Source organism: Pholis gunnellus, assembly GCF_910591455.1.
Source record: "Pholis gunnellus genome assembly, chromosome: 7".
In the NCBI taxonomy this organism is placed as follows: domain Eukaryota; kingdom Metazoa; phylum Chordata; class Actinopteri; order Perciformes; family Pholidae; genus Pholis; species Pholis gunnellus.
The window spans coordinates 24327318-24344055 of record NC_136533.1 but is presented as its reverse complement, the minus strand read 5'-3'; the positions used below and the strand labels follow the sequence as shown (position 1 = coordinate 24344055).

Here is a 16738-nt window from a genome sequence, read left to right as displayed (position 1 = left end):
TAATTAAACAGGTGTGGTCATTGGAATTATACATTTTACTTTTTTATTTATGTGAATTCTTGAGCACACTTAGATTGTCTATTACCAACAATATACTGCTTACATTGGCAGTACCTCTGAGGTCTACTAGATGGGGCTCTGAGGCTTCATTAAATGTGTTCCTGGTTCTGGTTCCTTCCCTCCAGCGGGTCCATTAATATGGCCTGGGTCTCCAGCAGCATGGTGTGGATGTTGACTGGCCACAGAGCTCTCCACCTCTCGCCGGGGCTCTGCAGTGAAGTTGGATCTGGGTCTGTGAACTGGGGCACATCTGCTGCTGGAGGCCCCGCTGGAGTCTGAAGGACCAGGAGTTTGAGGTGAACCTGGACGCCGTGAATCGTTACTTCTGATTTTGCGGGGAATCGGATTCGATGAAAGGCATTTATAATAACTACTATATATACAAATAGGTCAATAGGTCGTATAGAGGCATCAGTATTGAATCAAGACCATTTTATAACCACTCAAAGGTTTCTGACTCATGGTCCTACGTGGGTTTGATTTTATGACACCATGACTTTTCTTTAGCGCCACACCTTTAGCATTTTTAGCTCCTTGTGGGATACTAAATGGTCATTATGTTGCCTCCCTTAGACATCCTTCCAGCTGGGGAACATAGTGGAGCATTTAGCAGCTAAAGAGATATTTCTCTCAGTTTGTTGGTGGAGAACAAAAACAGAGCTAAAAGGAGAATGATTATTGGACTATTTGTGGCTCCCTTTGAAATGCTATAGTTAAATTCTGTGTTCTGATCAAATGACAAATGATTAATTTAAGAACAAGAATATATCAATTCCAGAGCACACAGTCCTGTGTACACATTTGTTTCCTTTTCCTCCTCACACCTCACACACTTTTTTAATATTGTTATTAATATTACAGTTTGCCATCTCATGGCTTTTGGAAGAAACGCAGACACCCACACATGCAAACGGATTCAACGAGAGGGGGAGACATAGAGACATTAATGAGTCACATAGTAATAGTGCTTTTATCTTACTCTTAATTGAAGGGGCAGGCCTCAGGCTCTTGGAGTGGAAACTATTTCTCCAAAATGCCGGAGTGTACTGATGAGAGAGTAAAAGAGGAAGAACAAGAGAAAAGGTAAATGAATGAGTGAATAACAGAATGAATGGACAGATAGATGGGTGTGTGTCTCTTACATCATCAGTCGGGAAGTTGCTGTCGACCAGCCGAAGCTCTGGGATGTTGATATTCAGAGCAGTGCATGAATGTTCTATTATAAGGCAATCCTACACAGCAAATATAGAAAAGCATCAACAGTAATGAGTGCTACATGTCAAATATATTCACAGTGTATCAACACAAATAATATGTGAAGAGGCTTTCTAATAACATGCAAGGTAACATTAATAATAGAGTTGTAATAATACCGAGAGGTGTGTTCAAGGGAAGTTGAGGAGATCCTCTCAAATAAGAAGAATCGTTGGATTTATTGTAAGCTTGTGCTGTTTCACTTTACCCCTGGTTCCTGTCTTTGTGCTAAGCTAGGCTAAATACTATGTCCTGGACTCCTCTTTGTACTGGATGCACAGAGATGAGACTGATATTAATAAAGCTTTCCTTCAATTGTCTGTAATACAGCAAACAAGCAATTTTCTCAAAATCTGTTCCTTACCATTCACACTGTTGACCAACTGAGGTCAGAAGAAGAAAATACTGGTCATAAACTATCAAAATATAGTGTACATTATTCCATAATAAATATGGATGGAGTATATAGGAATCACCATAATATTCACACAATACACACACATTTACCATTTTGTCCTGTGCCACTGTCAGATCCTGTAGAACCTGCTCAATAATGCTTTCAGCCAGAGAGACACTCAATGTTTGTCTCAGTTCACTGGACAGGACGACAAGAGAGAACAAATGCACACGTGTGATTGCAGCAGAGTGAAGACTATAGTTGAAATGAATCAACCAGTTATTTACAGTAATACAAATGTAATAGTGGTTGTAATGGCTGAAGGGTAATTGGACGCATCTACATTCCTGCCAGGTAGCTCGACCCAGCAGGTAAAGAAAGACACACACACATGGAGCTGATGTCCTCATCATGGGGGAATTAGTGTGAGGAACTTTTGATGACCTTATCCCAAATTCCAGCTCCGAAAACTCACAGACTTTTATGGCGCGTTCCCAATAAGTCTGTAAGAGGTTAGGGTTTGGGGCAGTCCCACTGTCAAATCGTCAAGTGCATGAGGGCTGTCTCACAGACATTTGGAGCCCTTTATGCACACTTGCTATAAGTTTGCATTTCGACAGACTTTACCCACCATTCATAGCGTTATGACGTTGAATCAGGCGGCAACCTCCGGTTCTGCCGAATGAAGCCGATGCAGAAGCGTCTTAAAACGTGCATTCTCACTACTGACCAGCAGGGGGCGAAAACAATAAGTCCGATTGTATGGACATTTATGAGAAAATGACTCTACTTCTCACTTGATTTAGTGACGTCACTCCTCCACATTCCTAATATGGTAACTTTATCGGATGCAAAAAAACAAAGATGGTGACGGCTGCATTCCAAGATGGCGACAGCGAAATCAACGAAGCACCAACAACTACTTATTGATGCTGTTTTGACAGAAACAAGTTAATTTGACAAATCCCTCTGGTCTCTCTGTAAATTAAAAGTCTGGAAAACGTCACGTCTTGGCCGTGGAGAAAGTGAAAAACGTGGAACAGGCATTGTGGTAGTTTGCATGGTGGAACGGGCGCCACATGTACTACACCTGAGACCTTACAGCAGCGGCCCAAGATCGAATCCGGACTGCAGACCCCTTTGCTGTTGATGTCAATGAAGTCCCTGACGGTACAGGGCTCAGGGTTTAGGGGGTGCATTCAAGATCTCCAGGGCCAACTTAGGTTGTATGTTGAACTGCTAGCAGCCTTATGGTAGGATAGGATGTGTTTGTAAGACTTTGAGTTGGTGTTAATAAAAACCCTGTTGGCAGTTAGGCTGACTTTGTCTCTGATTGCTGTGCTACCCCTTCTTTCCCTGTCCTCCAACCAATCCTGTGACAGTTGGATCATTAATATACATATGAATGTTGTGGTGAAGCCTGACCGGAGTGGCTTCTGAAGTGGTAGGGGGCAGACACAAGAGTCCAGATAACAAAAAGGTGTTTTATTTACAAAAGTGCCCTGCTACACGTGTAACCAAACGTATATACAAACAAAAGGTTACCTTAGCTTGACTAAATAAACTCAACTCATCATAAAGTAACTTAATCTCGTGCACACAGCTACACACTGATCTTCCTTTCTCCATCGTAACAGTCAAAGTCCTCTCCTTATAGAGAGCCTTCTATCAGCAGGATCTAGTTCCTACCATGAGTGCAGGTGACACCAACTACTGACTCCAACCGTTAACAGACACAAGCTCTACCTTACAGCACCCCTTTAGGTAGCCAACAACTTTATATAGTTTACAATTTGCTATACACTCTCAACAATGTAAAACAGATCACACCTAAACTACACACACACCTATACATACTCTACCCCCCCATATTGGTCTGAGCCTACGACATCACTGCTGACATCATCCGGTGTATAAATAGAGGAAATGGTTGGGCGCCTCCCCTTTAGCCTCTAGAACACATGGTGGGAATGGCATGTAACAAAGCAACTAATGAAATGCAAAACTGAATCCATAAAGATGAACTAACTTAATACCTGTCCGTGTTTTACTTTACCAATGTTTATATGAACTGTGGCTAAAGAAACAATTGAAAAGCATGGTTAGATTTATAGATCAGTGTAATAATGTGTGTTCTTACCCAGATGCAATGACTGTGCCAAAGGTTGTTGGTCAAGAAATAGCACCAAGGCTAACTGCTAGACCATCGTTTTTACATTTTAATCATTTTAATCATTGTTTTGAACAAACAAAATAAACACAGATCCTTGTACACTGTAATGAAATGAAAATGTAATACAAGAATGTCAAATGTCTAAAGGTGTTGTATTGGACGGCATTATATTATCCAGTGTTAGTGACATTTTTGTTCTTTCTATGTCAATGAGGTGCTATAAATATAGAGAGTATAATCACTAATTATACAGAGTAAATGGGGTTCATTAAACAAACTAAAATGACACTGTCTTACACAAAAGTAATTACCGCAGTCTGCTGATGATGATCGGCCCTGTGTTCTCCAACATCGTGCTGCTCAGGAATGTGTGTGTCTGTCTGCTTCTCTTGGACACACACTCTGACAGATGCTCGACCACACTGGACCGCTGGACCATCCATGGACACGTTGCCTCCACACCCCTCATCAGGTCTTGAGCTAACTCCTGGAAAAAAGACAGACTGGAGACGTGAGCACAGCCGAGACCAAGCATTGTCAAGACAAGGCGGAGACCGCCAAAAGAGCGTCCTCAGACCGAGCTGGAACTGATGGGATCTAACTGGCAACCATTGAAAAATGTGTCATTCTGTTGTTTTAGAGATTAGCTCAGAACTATATGTTGGATATTGAAAGTGCTGAATTCGAAATTCAGAGCATTAATATAGTCATGAATCAACTCAACCGGCCGACTGGGCACAGGAAAGACACTTAAAGAGATCAGAAAGAAACACAAAATGACTTCAAAGAGACACAAAACAACTACAAAGAGACACAAAACAACTACAAAGAGACACAAAGAGACACAAAACAACTACAAAGAGACACAAAACAACTACAAAGTCGGTGTGTCTTGCTGAGGTGGTGGGGCCTTTGGCATGTCTTTGCCATTTGTTTGCACTGTTAGCGCTACTAGCGCTGCTAGCTACCGGCTCAGCCGTCGCCATGTTGAGGGCCATGTAACTAAGCACCTTTAAGGTTTAACTGGAAAATGAAATAACCATTGCTGTTGTGAAATAGAGGAAAGACTAAATCAGAACAATACTATTTTTAACCATATCACATAAATTGATAGATAACTGAAGACATGCATAACCCTTTATTTCAAACTACCAACTTTCTTCAGGGAAATGTTAATGATGTTCAATTGTAATTATTCTGCATTCATCATGAACTGTTACATTTGAGAAGCCCACCTTTAAATTGAATTAAATTAAGTGAACAAGGGATTATGCCATGGCCTTAACCTTTCTATAATCCAACCAGTGGCGGGCCATGCATTTTATACCTGGGCCTTCACTGCTGTCCTGCAGCTGAACATGTATTCGTATTAAACCGTTCGGTACGAGGCTTACGAACCGAACAATACGTTATAATGAATAATACGTGAATAATACCAGTGCATTTGGAAAATGCAGAAGCTTAAATTGTAGGAAATATTATGTTTTCTGCTCTCACTAGGAGACAGCGGTCTGTGACCTCTGAACCGGAACAAAAAAAACAAAAACAAAAAAAGAGCTGAGGCACCGCATGTGTTCTGGGAGGCTAGGCTAACTAGCTTAACAGGAAAACAACAGCAGCAACACGCATTCTGCTACACACTCAAGGGCCATTCAGATATTAGATGTAAAAAAACGAACCAGTTGACTTACCAAACTCCATCCTTTGAGTTGACAAAGTTTAATTCCACAGTTAAATCCCAACTCACAAATCTGTTTCTCCTCCTTCAGCCATTGAGTGTTAAAAAACAAAGCTAGGTAAAACATTTTTTTAAATCTACACCAAGCAAAATGCAAAAAATATCATAATTTCTTCCATATCTTTCAATTTGAACTCTCACTACTCCGACTAAGCTCTGCTGGCTACCTTAAGTTTCGTTTCACAATAGTCACGTGCTCGCCCACTGACCAATCACAGCACATGCTGCACCTCACTGCAGAGCTGCTCCTGAAAACTGAGCTGCACGTAATGCTGACGTGCTTATAGGCCAGCTAGCAGCTCTGACACGTCAAAGAATACGCCCAACATGTCAAACTAAAGATCTGATTGGTTGAAGACTATGACAATCAACAATATTGTCCCCATTCACTTAAACTGCAAAGTCTACCTAGAGGACCTGGGGGCTCTCTTCTTACCTAGAGACACAGAGGTGAAATCTGATTGGATAAAAGCTCTACTTAAAACAATCTGCACTGGAAGCAGAGCAACTGAGGAACACAGTAGCTGTGCAATGAGAAAATAAGATAATGGGAAACATATTTTTATAAATTATAATAAATGTTGTGTATTTACGAAAAATTATTAAATTATAAAATAGCTATAACTTTGTGATTCTGTTTAGGCCAGCAGAGAAGGCTTTGCAGGCCCTGACGGCCCACCACTGAATCCAACCCACCATCATTTCTAGAATAGTCAAACTGCTCATGATTGAAACCTTTGTTTCATCAGTGAACAGAATGCTGCCCTGTCATCTGGCCTGTGTGACAAGGTGTATTAAACGTGTACCTGTATGCTTCTGTTGAACTCATTAGCCAGTGCAGTAGCAGTGTCAGTGAGGATGCAGTTCACCAAGTCTCCATCAGAGGCACACTTCCTGCCTGCCTCATACAGAGAGGGAAACAGCTGCACAGGCGGAGCCAACAAAACATTAGTACAAAGCATCATTTACATATATACCTCATTTACAAATTTACAAAATACTTTAATTGAACAGAATCTTCCAGAGCCTGGTTGTGATTATTTTGGCCCAAAATGACATAATTCACAATTCATTCAGTAGCCTGTACCTTGAAGGAGTCCCTGGCATTGTGCAGCACCTCGTGTGCTGTCAGGATGTCAGCCTGGTCCTCCTGAATGTTGCAGTGCTTTAGACGTTGGAGGCTGTCCTCTAACTGCTGACACAGACCATGGACCTGCTCAAATTGAAGACAACCGAGACAGACACAGCTGAAGATACAGACCAGGCAGCAACCTCCAAGTGTGTTAAAGCTGCATTCTCTCTAGTGTCCACCAGGGGCCTCTGGTTGCATAGAAGTCTATGAGAAAATGAGTCTACTTCTCTCTTGATTTATTACCTCAGTAAACATTGTGAACATGAGTTTATGGTCTCAATCTCTAGTTTCAAGTCTTCTTCAATACAGCATGATGTTCATTTAGTAAATGATGGTCCATTTAGAGTCAAACAGACCATAAAGCAGGGTATGCTTTAGGGCGGGGCTACTGTGATTGACAGCTCGCTACCACTGCGTTTTCTGGTCTGGGAGTTGTCTGTGTATTTGTCTGGGAACTTGAACCATTTTACAGTGTGTTTTCAGTTCCAAAAAGTGAATTGTACCCTCCCGTGTCACTTCTCACGTCACTACAAAACAGTAGTCCACAAACCAATGGGTGACTACGTCCTCTTCTGATATACAGTCCATGATACATACCTATGCAGAAACTGGAATATGGGGTGAGTATAGTATATGAAACCGATGTGCTTCAGTCAAAGAGCTCCACCTTTGATATGATGGGATTCAATTGATTGTGAAATGAATCAATACTACACCGTGCCGAGGTGGAGCCTTATTTCCACACTTCCACACAGTTAATCAGCAGTATGTTCCACTGGTGTTAACTTAATAATGTATTGTTATACTTCTTACCTTCTCAGATTGGCGAGCTCTAAACACTTGCTGAAGTTCCACTCTTTCAGACTGTCTCTGGTTGTTTCTGTCTAAACACTGCTGAATCTGCACACACACACACACACACACACACACACACACAGAAGGTATACAGCGAAAAATTGTTACTTGTAAACTCATAAAATTATATGTTTGGGATTCACAGTACATCATCCACTTTTTTATAATCCAGATGAGATGATGAGAAAGTGTTATTAACACCTTCACCCCCCCCCCCCCCCCCCCCCCCCACACACACACACACACACACACTGACCTTGTGCAGGGCCTCCTTCGTTCTGTCAGGGTTGCTGCGGTAACTCTGTGTGATATCAGCCAGGCCAGACACCTGCTGCAGAGTGAAGTTCCTGCACAACATAGAGCCCTGCTATCAGAATGAATGTCCTGCATCCAAACAGTTCACTGCCTTGTGTTCATAGCTCTGTTTACAGCACGCTGCAAAGACTCTCCATCATAGTGCTTTATACTCAGGCTAAACAAGAGGTTATTTAGTTTTGAAGTGATGTAAGATATTTAGTATTTTATGTATTGTGTGTGTAGAGTTTGAACCTTGTTTAAGAGATTGTGTTTTAGCAATTTCAACAAACGGAAACCAGCAAACCCATCTACATGATATTAATCTGAACAGCATGGTAGTCAACAACTGCAGCTTGTGCTGAATGATAAATGATTATTATAATAATACTTATGACTTATATTTATCATATACCTTTGGCTAATATGTGTGTGTGTGTGTGTGTGTGTGTGTGTGTGTGTGTGTGTGTGTGTGTGTGTGTGTGTGACCTCTCCAAGGCATCAGCCACATCCTGGTAACCCCTGGCAGTTACATTGTTCCTGTCCCATGTTAGAGTCCTTGAAAGAGAGAGAGGGGTCGGTTCAGGGAAGTGTGGTGAAAGAAGGCCGAGGCTGATCACCAGAGTCTGATGGAACATCGTACACTGAACACCGCTGGAGCCAATCAAGGACTGAATGTTCATTTCAAACGATGAAATGGTGACATCTAGTGGCCAACAGTGGACTCACAGCCTAAAGTCAACTTTTAGAGGAGATGAATATTGGTCGGGTTGTGTCACCAAAATGTTCCAGTGTAATGAACAATACTTCCTGTGCCTATTAAAGGTCGTTACAGTGGGAACGTCAAACGATCCCTAGAGCGGATGATTGTTATAACAGATTTTATTGTTCTTTATTTCTCATGCAGATTTCCATCTACTACACATTTGTATATTTATTACATGAATATAAAGAAGTGAAACGGACAGCTTGGCTTCTAACTGGATTTGATTGTTTACTGCTGTTTTCTGTTTTGTCTGCTTGTTTGGGTCGACGACACGATGTCGCCTGCAGAGCACTAACTTCCACTGCTGTCATGGGAGTGAAGTACAAACACATAGAATTACGTAGTTGAAATGTTTCCATGTGTTTTCATGCAAGAACCAAGATGATCACTTGATTACTATAAGCTTTGTATCGTGATATTTTAAGTTTTAACTTTAATTATTTTCTGATTTACACACATCATCACTATTACTATTTTAAGTGGGCACCTGCACTATATTAAGGTTTAAACATTTTGAATTAATCTAAAGTAAATTTAAGAGCAGTAGGTACAGAAATAGTAAATGAAATGTTTATGCCTATGTGCATAAACTGGTCCACAAGCACTGATTGCAGTGTCACGGGTTAAGAAATGACATATTTACTGTGGTTTGGCCTGTGACTCTTTATGCTGTTGTTATATGGCCCACAATCAAAAACCTTTAGCCACCACTGCTACAAGCAGGTTCCACTGTAGTATGTAAATCACAAAATATTATAAAATTAGATGGAAAATTGGTTACAGTGCCTCTACTTGTTGTGTAGTGTGTGTGTGTGTGTGTGTGTGTGTGTGTGTGTGGACCTCAGTCTGGTGTTAGTTATCAGGGCTTTGGCCAGCATTTTGGCTCCAGTGTCTCCGATGTTGTTTCCACTGATGTCCACTTGAGTCAGAGCAGCGCGGCCGCCCAGAGCGCTCAGCAGGATGTGAATCCCTGTCTTCAGCTTGGAGTCACACACCGATAGAGACTGCAAGGGCTGCACACACAAACGCACACACACTAATATATGAGAAGCTGTGGCATTCTAAGAAGAAACACCATTGAGAAAACTAACGGAAATAAGTGATTGCTGTTTTGCTGATCATCAAATAGAAAATGAAAGGACGTGTCACTCACACACTCTTCATCCTGAATGAGCTGAGCTATACGATGAAGAACATCGCTGAGAGCTCTGGTAGACAGAAAGAACAGAAGGGTACAAGCATTAGTTTTAAGGAGGACTGGAGTAGATGTCTGCAGTATCCAGTAAAGGTTTGGTTTAAGAAGTGGACGCGACACAGCGAAGTCTCTGGGCCAGATGTATAAAGGATGTGTACGCATAAAAAACACGTCGACACCATTCCCCACATGAACGGGTATTTCTAAGAGAAGGGTGTGTGGTGAGAATGTGCACACCTCACACTGACTTCAGACCAGTGGACACGGTTTTCTTGACATGGCTGTGGCTGGTATGCAAAGGAGGAGATTCAATTAGAGGTGAGAGATGTAACCTTATAAAACATTGTTAGTGTTGTTTAAAAATGTACCTGATTGACTGAGACAGAACCTTGCTGATATAAAGTGGGAAAACCAACACTTCTTCTTTGCTGTTCTTTTCACTGACGGGTATAACGAGGGGGCTTGGTTTATATTAAACTTGCAAAGAAGACATAATATAATCGATCCTTCCAAAAAAAAATGTATGTTCAAATATAACGTCTTCTCATTACAATAATAAAATCAGACATTGTCACCAGTTAATCAAAGTATAATGAAATTCTTTTTTTTCCCCATAAGATATGCAGAGAAGCTCACGGCAGTGCGTCAAAAACACATGCACATGCACACAAGTTCTCATCATAGAGTTATAATATAATTTAATCTATAGATATCGTTTACCTTTCCCAATACAAATCTTTACTGATTAAAGCTTCAACGCATCATAATGTAACTCTTGCAACCTTCCTTAACGTTAGCCGTTAGCTCCGTTATATAGCCAAATAGGACTGTTCTGCCCATCGGCTGCTAACAGCTAACGTTTACTAGCTTATAGCTTAAAAACGTTTACTTTTGCAGAAACATACAATGCGTACTGCTACCACTCAATTTGCTTTTGGCCCAACAACCTCCAAAAAAATGTTTGGGCAACCCGCTTGTACCTTGAGAGACTTAACCCAGGATAAAAAATCCCAGCAAACACTGGACTCTGTCCACATCCACAACAAATATTTAAACCTGTTCTAAAAGTCCTGCTGTCCCACCAGTACTGGATCTCTCTCCAAGAACTCAGGAACATTGAATCATACAAATGATGATAATGGTGCATTCTTTATGACAGTCTAACACAGTGGTCCCCAAACTACGGCCCGCGGGCCGGATACGGCCCGCCTCCACATTTGGTCCGGCCCCCTGAACAATACCAGAGATGCATTATGATTTTTTTTCAGTCTGCACAGTTAATCGAATTTTAATCGCGATCACGATTTTGGCTGCCACGATTAAATGAGCATGATCGTCTGCGATATTGACGTTTAAAATACGTGCTCTGCTACATATCAAATCAAACGCTTCCTGAATCAGCCAACCACCAGGGGGCGAACGAGATGAGAGCTGTCATGCGCGCACCCTGTAGAAGTAGAAGAGTAGAAGAAGTAGAAGAGCAGAGAGACGGGAGCTTGAAGGACGAGTACTTGTGCTTAATTTATTTACACGCCGGCATGTCATGTCTGTCACTACATGGTCGCGCATTTTCAATTCCCCTGCTCTCTGCATCGCGGCGGTGTTCCGCCCCGATCCGCGCGCACGATGCAACAGTCGCTCGCACGCACGTAGCCCCCCCCCCCCCCCATAATCGTGCGGCCCTAGGGCAAACGATATGTTCAGTGATGTGGCCCTAACAGGAAAAAGTTTGGGGACCCCTGGTCTAACAAGCACTTTGTTAGTTGATTTTTATGCTTGTCCTTTTTATGAGCTTCTCATATCTGGACTTTGGCAGCTAGATATCAAAAGGAGACTGTTCAGAGATTTCAGTGAGGTCATATTTTGATCTATCAAACGAAAACTGTAAAAGAGGTGGAACAAAAGATTAGAGAGCTCAGTCTGCAGACAAAGAGTTATTACTTCATTAGGTTTACTATTTACAGTAGCTAAATTACAGAATGACTCATTTGATGTAACTCTTAACGTTTTAAATGTATGGCCACTATGACTTCAGTTGTCTCTAGCCATCTCAGTACAAAGGTTTAAGTTCAGTATATCCATGTGATGAGGTCAGGAGAAGACATAGCAGAGTGAAAGGTTTGTATTATGTTCCCCAGACCTGGACTTCATGGCAAAGTTTCTTCCCAGTGCGAGGTGTCGAAGAGAGTGACATCGGCCGACAGACAGGACCAGAGTTACCATGTCATTCTCAAAACCTATGGGCCGACAGAGGGAGAGAGGGAGCAACATAGAGGGCTGAAACATGTCAACATTAAGGAGAAAAATGGAGACAGGAAGTGACAGTGGGTGGAGGTCAGCTGTTTAGCAGCAATAGTAATGACATATAACAGTAACATTTCAGCCAACCTTGATTGGCTACACTTTGCTTATGGGCCAAATAGATCTGTGGAAGATGCTGCAGCAGTGGCTCTGCATACTGTCTTCAAACATCTTGAAGGTAAAAACATGTATGTCAGAAACATAGACTGTATATAACAATTGGACACGGTCAACGTGAGTTTTGTCGACTGCCGTATTGAAGCTTTGAGTTCAGCATTTTGGCCGTCGCATCTTGGTTGTTTGGAACCAAAAGGGAAACAAGAGGAGCTAAGTACAACTCAATGATGACAGGTGACTAAAATGCTACAATCAACTTTCATGAAGTGAAAACACCCTAAAGGGTTAAAGTTGTAAGACAAAAACACAGACAACTCGTAGACCGGACAATGCCGTAATAAAGACCTGTCAATCACCGTGTAGCCCCGCCCTAAAGCATCCCCTGCTTTATGGTATGTTTGACTCTAAATGGACCATCATTTACTAAATGAACATCATGCTGTATTGAAGAAGACTTGAAACTAGAGATTGAGACCATGAACTCATGTTTACAATGTTTACTGAGGTAATAAATCAAGAGAGAAGTAGAGTCATTTTGCAGAGGCATTAGCATATTCTACGTTCTTTTATCTAATTTCTGACGTTATTGGTAAATTCCTATTGTAATTCATGACCAATTCTTTATGTAACTTAATTGTTTTAGAGTCTTTTTAACTGTTTACATGCTAATTGGCTACAACAGGTGGTAATACATTAGTCAACAAAACATCAGCTAAACATTCACCCTCTAACACCCACATCAGGTTTAACAGTTTAATGAAGGATTGTGATATCACCAGAGTGAAAACATTGTACTGTAGCACACTCATTTTCAACCGCTGTGAAGCCAACCACGAGAGAGATCGCCATGTGCCGTGAGAAAATGTCCAATTTCACTTAATCGGTCCAAAAAAATATTATTTAGTTGTTGCAGATACTTTGCCATTGTTGAGCGTCTGAGCTGCAATATAGTGTCTGGCTAAGTATTAATACTCTTCCATGCCAGTGGGTGGTAGTAGGTAGCGCAATAATGACCGTGTTAATTTAAAACAGTAGAATTAAATGATGCGCGGGAGAGGTTGTGATGACAAGACGAACAGCGATGGAGAAATATTTGAAAAGGAAAAATGCAGACTCTGAACTGGGCCCTGGACAACATAACCCAGATGAAAAGCCTAATGTGAGATGAGCTTTTCAAGCATGACTGCTATAAAACCTAAAAACCGAGAGAGACTGAGAGCTGTTGAGGAAGAGCTTCGTGTGAGTCTTTCTTCAGTTTCTGCCAGGATGTCAGCGGTGTGTTCATCTAAACAGGCCCAGGTTTCACACTGAGTAAGGATCACAAATTGAGAGACTTGTAACCAAATTGTCAGCATGTATCCTGTTACTGTATTATGCTACAATGTGTCATTTTGTAACTTTCGTGGTTGTACCGCAGCTCAGAAAAGGTTGAAAAACACTGCTGTAGCATACCAACTGTACCCATCTGACACTGTGAAACTTGTGTCCTTGTCTTGTTTTATGTAAGCGTTTCTGGACTGCGGGATGATGTCCTGGAATGAGTGCTAGAATTGGAGAGTGATTGTGTGAATGCCCCTCTCCTCCTCTTTGAGTGTGTGTGCTTTTGCATACCATTGTCAGAGAGATCCAGACTTCTGATAGCTGTGGCTTCAGAGATGTGCTCCTGTATCACCTGGGCCCCTGCAGAGCGCAGCTACACATACACAGGTATATGCACACACACACACACACACACACACACACACACACACACACACACACACACACACACAGGCAATAGTTAGTTTACTGTAGCTTCTGTATCATCATAAATGTGTGTGAGTGTGTACTGTACCTCACAGCTGCTTAGGTCCAACTCTAGCCCAAACAGACGAGTGTTGGTTGCCAGACCCTGTAGTAATAACCTAGTTGTAAAATAAAACATATACCCATGAGAGTGTATACACGGTATAGCAGAGCTGCTTTGACCACTGAAACACAGTTGGAATGTGTACAGTGTGTTGTGTGTGTGGAGAGATAACAGCTATCAGAATAAAATTATTACAATAGTCATTCACTGGCGTGTGTGTCATAGTATTTTCCCTCCTCTGCTCTAGTAACTGGTATGGTGGCAGCAAAGCCAGCTGTGAACCTGAACTGCTTGGAAACATCCCATAAGAAGCCCATGAGTGATATCACATATGCTCAACAAGTCCACGTCTATGGTTGCTATTAAAATAATAGAATAGCATTACTGTATGTGTTGGTACCTTCACATACATTATCATGAACACCTAGCCATGATGCCAGTGTTCTTTAAACGTTTCCGTAATTGTAAGAAATTGAAGGTCTCGTTTTGATATAAAACACAATGCCAGCTAACGTTAGCTACAACCACTAGATGCTATGCTAGTTTTCTGCAGTCTGACGTTGTTAAGCGCATGCGACCAAAAACAGTTAGCTAGGCGCTAGCTGCCTAGGTCGCTAAGTTGGAGAAAATGAAAGGTATACGTGTATTGACCAATATATTTCCAGAGAGAAGTTAATACTTTTTGAGTAGCGGGAGTAATCATCAATACAGGAAATGTGAATCCGGAACACAGCCGAGGTGTTACAACTTGCAGTGAGTGTAAACACAGAAGAGGAGAGTGGCTAATGCTGAGGCAGCTAAACAACCCACTGAGCCCCAAAAGCTGCCAGTGGGTTTGAAAATCTTTTGAATGATTTATGGCATTAAAACTGTCTTACACTACACAAAAGACATTTTTAAGTTCTCCCCACTTCTAGTCATGTTTGTGCCATTTCTATTGAGGTGCAGGACTTACAAGTTAAGTTATTGGTGAAAGAGCACAAAGGGCAAACTCTAATAACCTTTGTTGTGGAAGTAATCAACAATACAGCCGGATCTGTCTGGTAGAACTGACGTGGGAAGAGGTTAGAAACAATCCTCAGACAAAATCCAGTCAGGAACCTTGTGGTAATACTTTTTTTTTGTATATAGTAGCGATACTCTCGCATTTTATTGGTGATCTAGCAATAAAGTAAAGCCAGATGTGATGTGTGTGCAACCGACTTGAAACCTCATCATACAGCAAGACAGGTAGAACTTTCACGTTCCCCTCATTAAAAAGTGAATATTACATTACTGCATGTGTTGGGAGTAAACACACCTGAGGGCTTGTGGAGGAAGTTTGGTTGCAGACAGGCCCACATGTTTGAGCTCACAGCTCTGACTGAAGAACTCTCCAATGCTCCTGGTCATCTTCTGCACCTTTCTACACACAGTCACACACAAACACTTTCATGGTAACCTGTAGCCTTAAAAACCTTTCTTTTCAATTAAGATAAGAAAAGATAGACTTTATTGTCCCGAAGGAAATTTGTCTTGGAAACATACAGTGTCTGCTGTTAACAAGAATACCAAAAAACATATTGTATACATACATTACATGCACAGACTGTCGCCAGTCCACATGCACACACACGCAGTACCTACAGTACATGCACAGACTGCCACCAGCCAACAAATACATTTCACACTGCCCATCGTACAACACAACTGTAGTGTATATCAATTCTATCAACCACACTATAAAATGTAGTTGGATGAGATTATAGCTGCTGTTTCCACCACCTGAGTCATTTACATTTCAGGTCAATTCAAATGGAACAGAGACATCCATAATTAGATACTTTCCTGCTGTAACAATTCAAAATGTCTGCTGTGTTCTAAATCATGTTTCGCCTTTTTGTCGTGTTGTCTGAGTGTCTAGTCAGAACTATGATGCCCTATATGGTGAATTACCCACCAGTGCATTGTTAAAACTAGTGGAGATAGAGTAGGATCAGAACTACTGACTCACTACAGTCCTCATGTCCTTGTATAACGGTTTGTTTGATATCTTATAGCGATCAGAGCGCCTGCTTAGTTTTAGGTTACAATAACTACAGAAGTGTAGACAAGTTAACGACAGTTATGTGACAAATAAGTCAATGTCTGGGTTAAAAAGAAACTACATAAGCGCTGTTACCTATGTACGAAATAATAACGTGTCATTACTTAGAGAGTAACTGAACACTTGAACATGTTTTTTTAAGCTATAAACTAAAATGTATGACTGTACTCTGATGGAACACAATGCTGGTGTTATAAGTGTTTCATACAAAATTTATAAAAATCTGCATTTTATGGTTGAAAATGGCTCAAAACACCATCTATTGTTTTAAATCAGCCGAATCTCGCAAAAACAATTCTGAGATAGAGTCGACCGTTTTGTCCCAATCGACGTCATAAAATAAAAGAATGCTAACGCCCTTGAATCAGACCCCCTCCCTGACTATCTCCACAGCATCTATCATTTCTACTTTTTCTGGAACCACTGTGTAGCGTTACAATCACAGCTAACGTTAGCGCACTACTCCCGCCATATTATCATGCTAACGTTACGCTGGTTACAGCTCTGGGTCCCTGCTCCGG

At 41.4% G+C, this 16738-nt stretch overlaps 1 protein-coding gene across 1 annotated transcript in view; it reads right to left on the bottom strand.

Annotated features, from left to right (window-relative positions):
- The window catches only part of carmil2 (capping protein regulator and myosin 1 linker 2), a gene marked incomplete at both ends in the record, with an annotated part of 56590 nt that overhangs the window by 22755 nt on the left and 17097 nt on the right, over positions 1–16738 (bottom strand). The window contains 15 exons of the mRNA XM_079163572.1: positions 1040–1106; positions 1203–1292; positions 1822–1909; positions 4196–4371; positions 6429–6545; positions 6710–6838; positions 7568–7648; positions 7860–7956; positions 8393–8461; positions 9510–9682; positions 9823–9877; positions 12005–12101; positions 13894–13975; positions 14117–14186; positions 15432–15536. Of these exons, the coding sequence (XP_079019698.1) occupies positions 1040–1106; positions 1203–1292; positions 1822–1909; positions 4196–4371; positions 6429–6545; positions 6710–6838; positions 7568–7648; positions 7860–7956; positions 8393–8461; positions 9510–9682; positions 9823–9877; positions 12005–12101; positions 13894–13975; positions 14117–14186; positions 15432–15536 (1496 nt within the window). The remainder of the gene's footprint in view (positions 1–1039; positions 1107–1202; positions 1293–1821; positions 1910–4195; positions 4372–6428; positions 6546–6709; positions 6839–7567; positions 7649–7859; positions 7957–8392; positions 8462–9509; positions 9683–9822; positions 9878–12004; positions 12102–13893; positions 13976–14116; positions 14187–15431; positions 15537–16738) is intronic.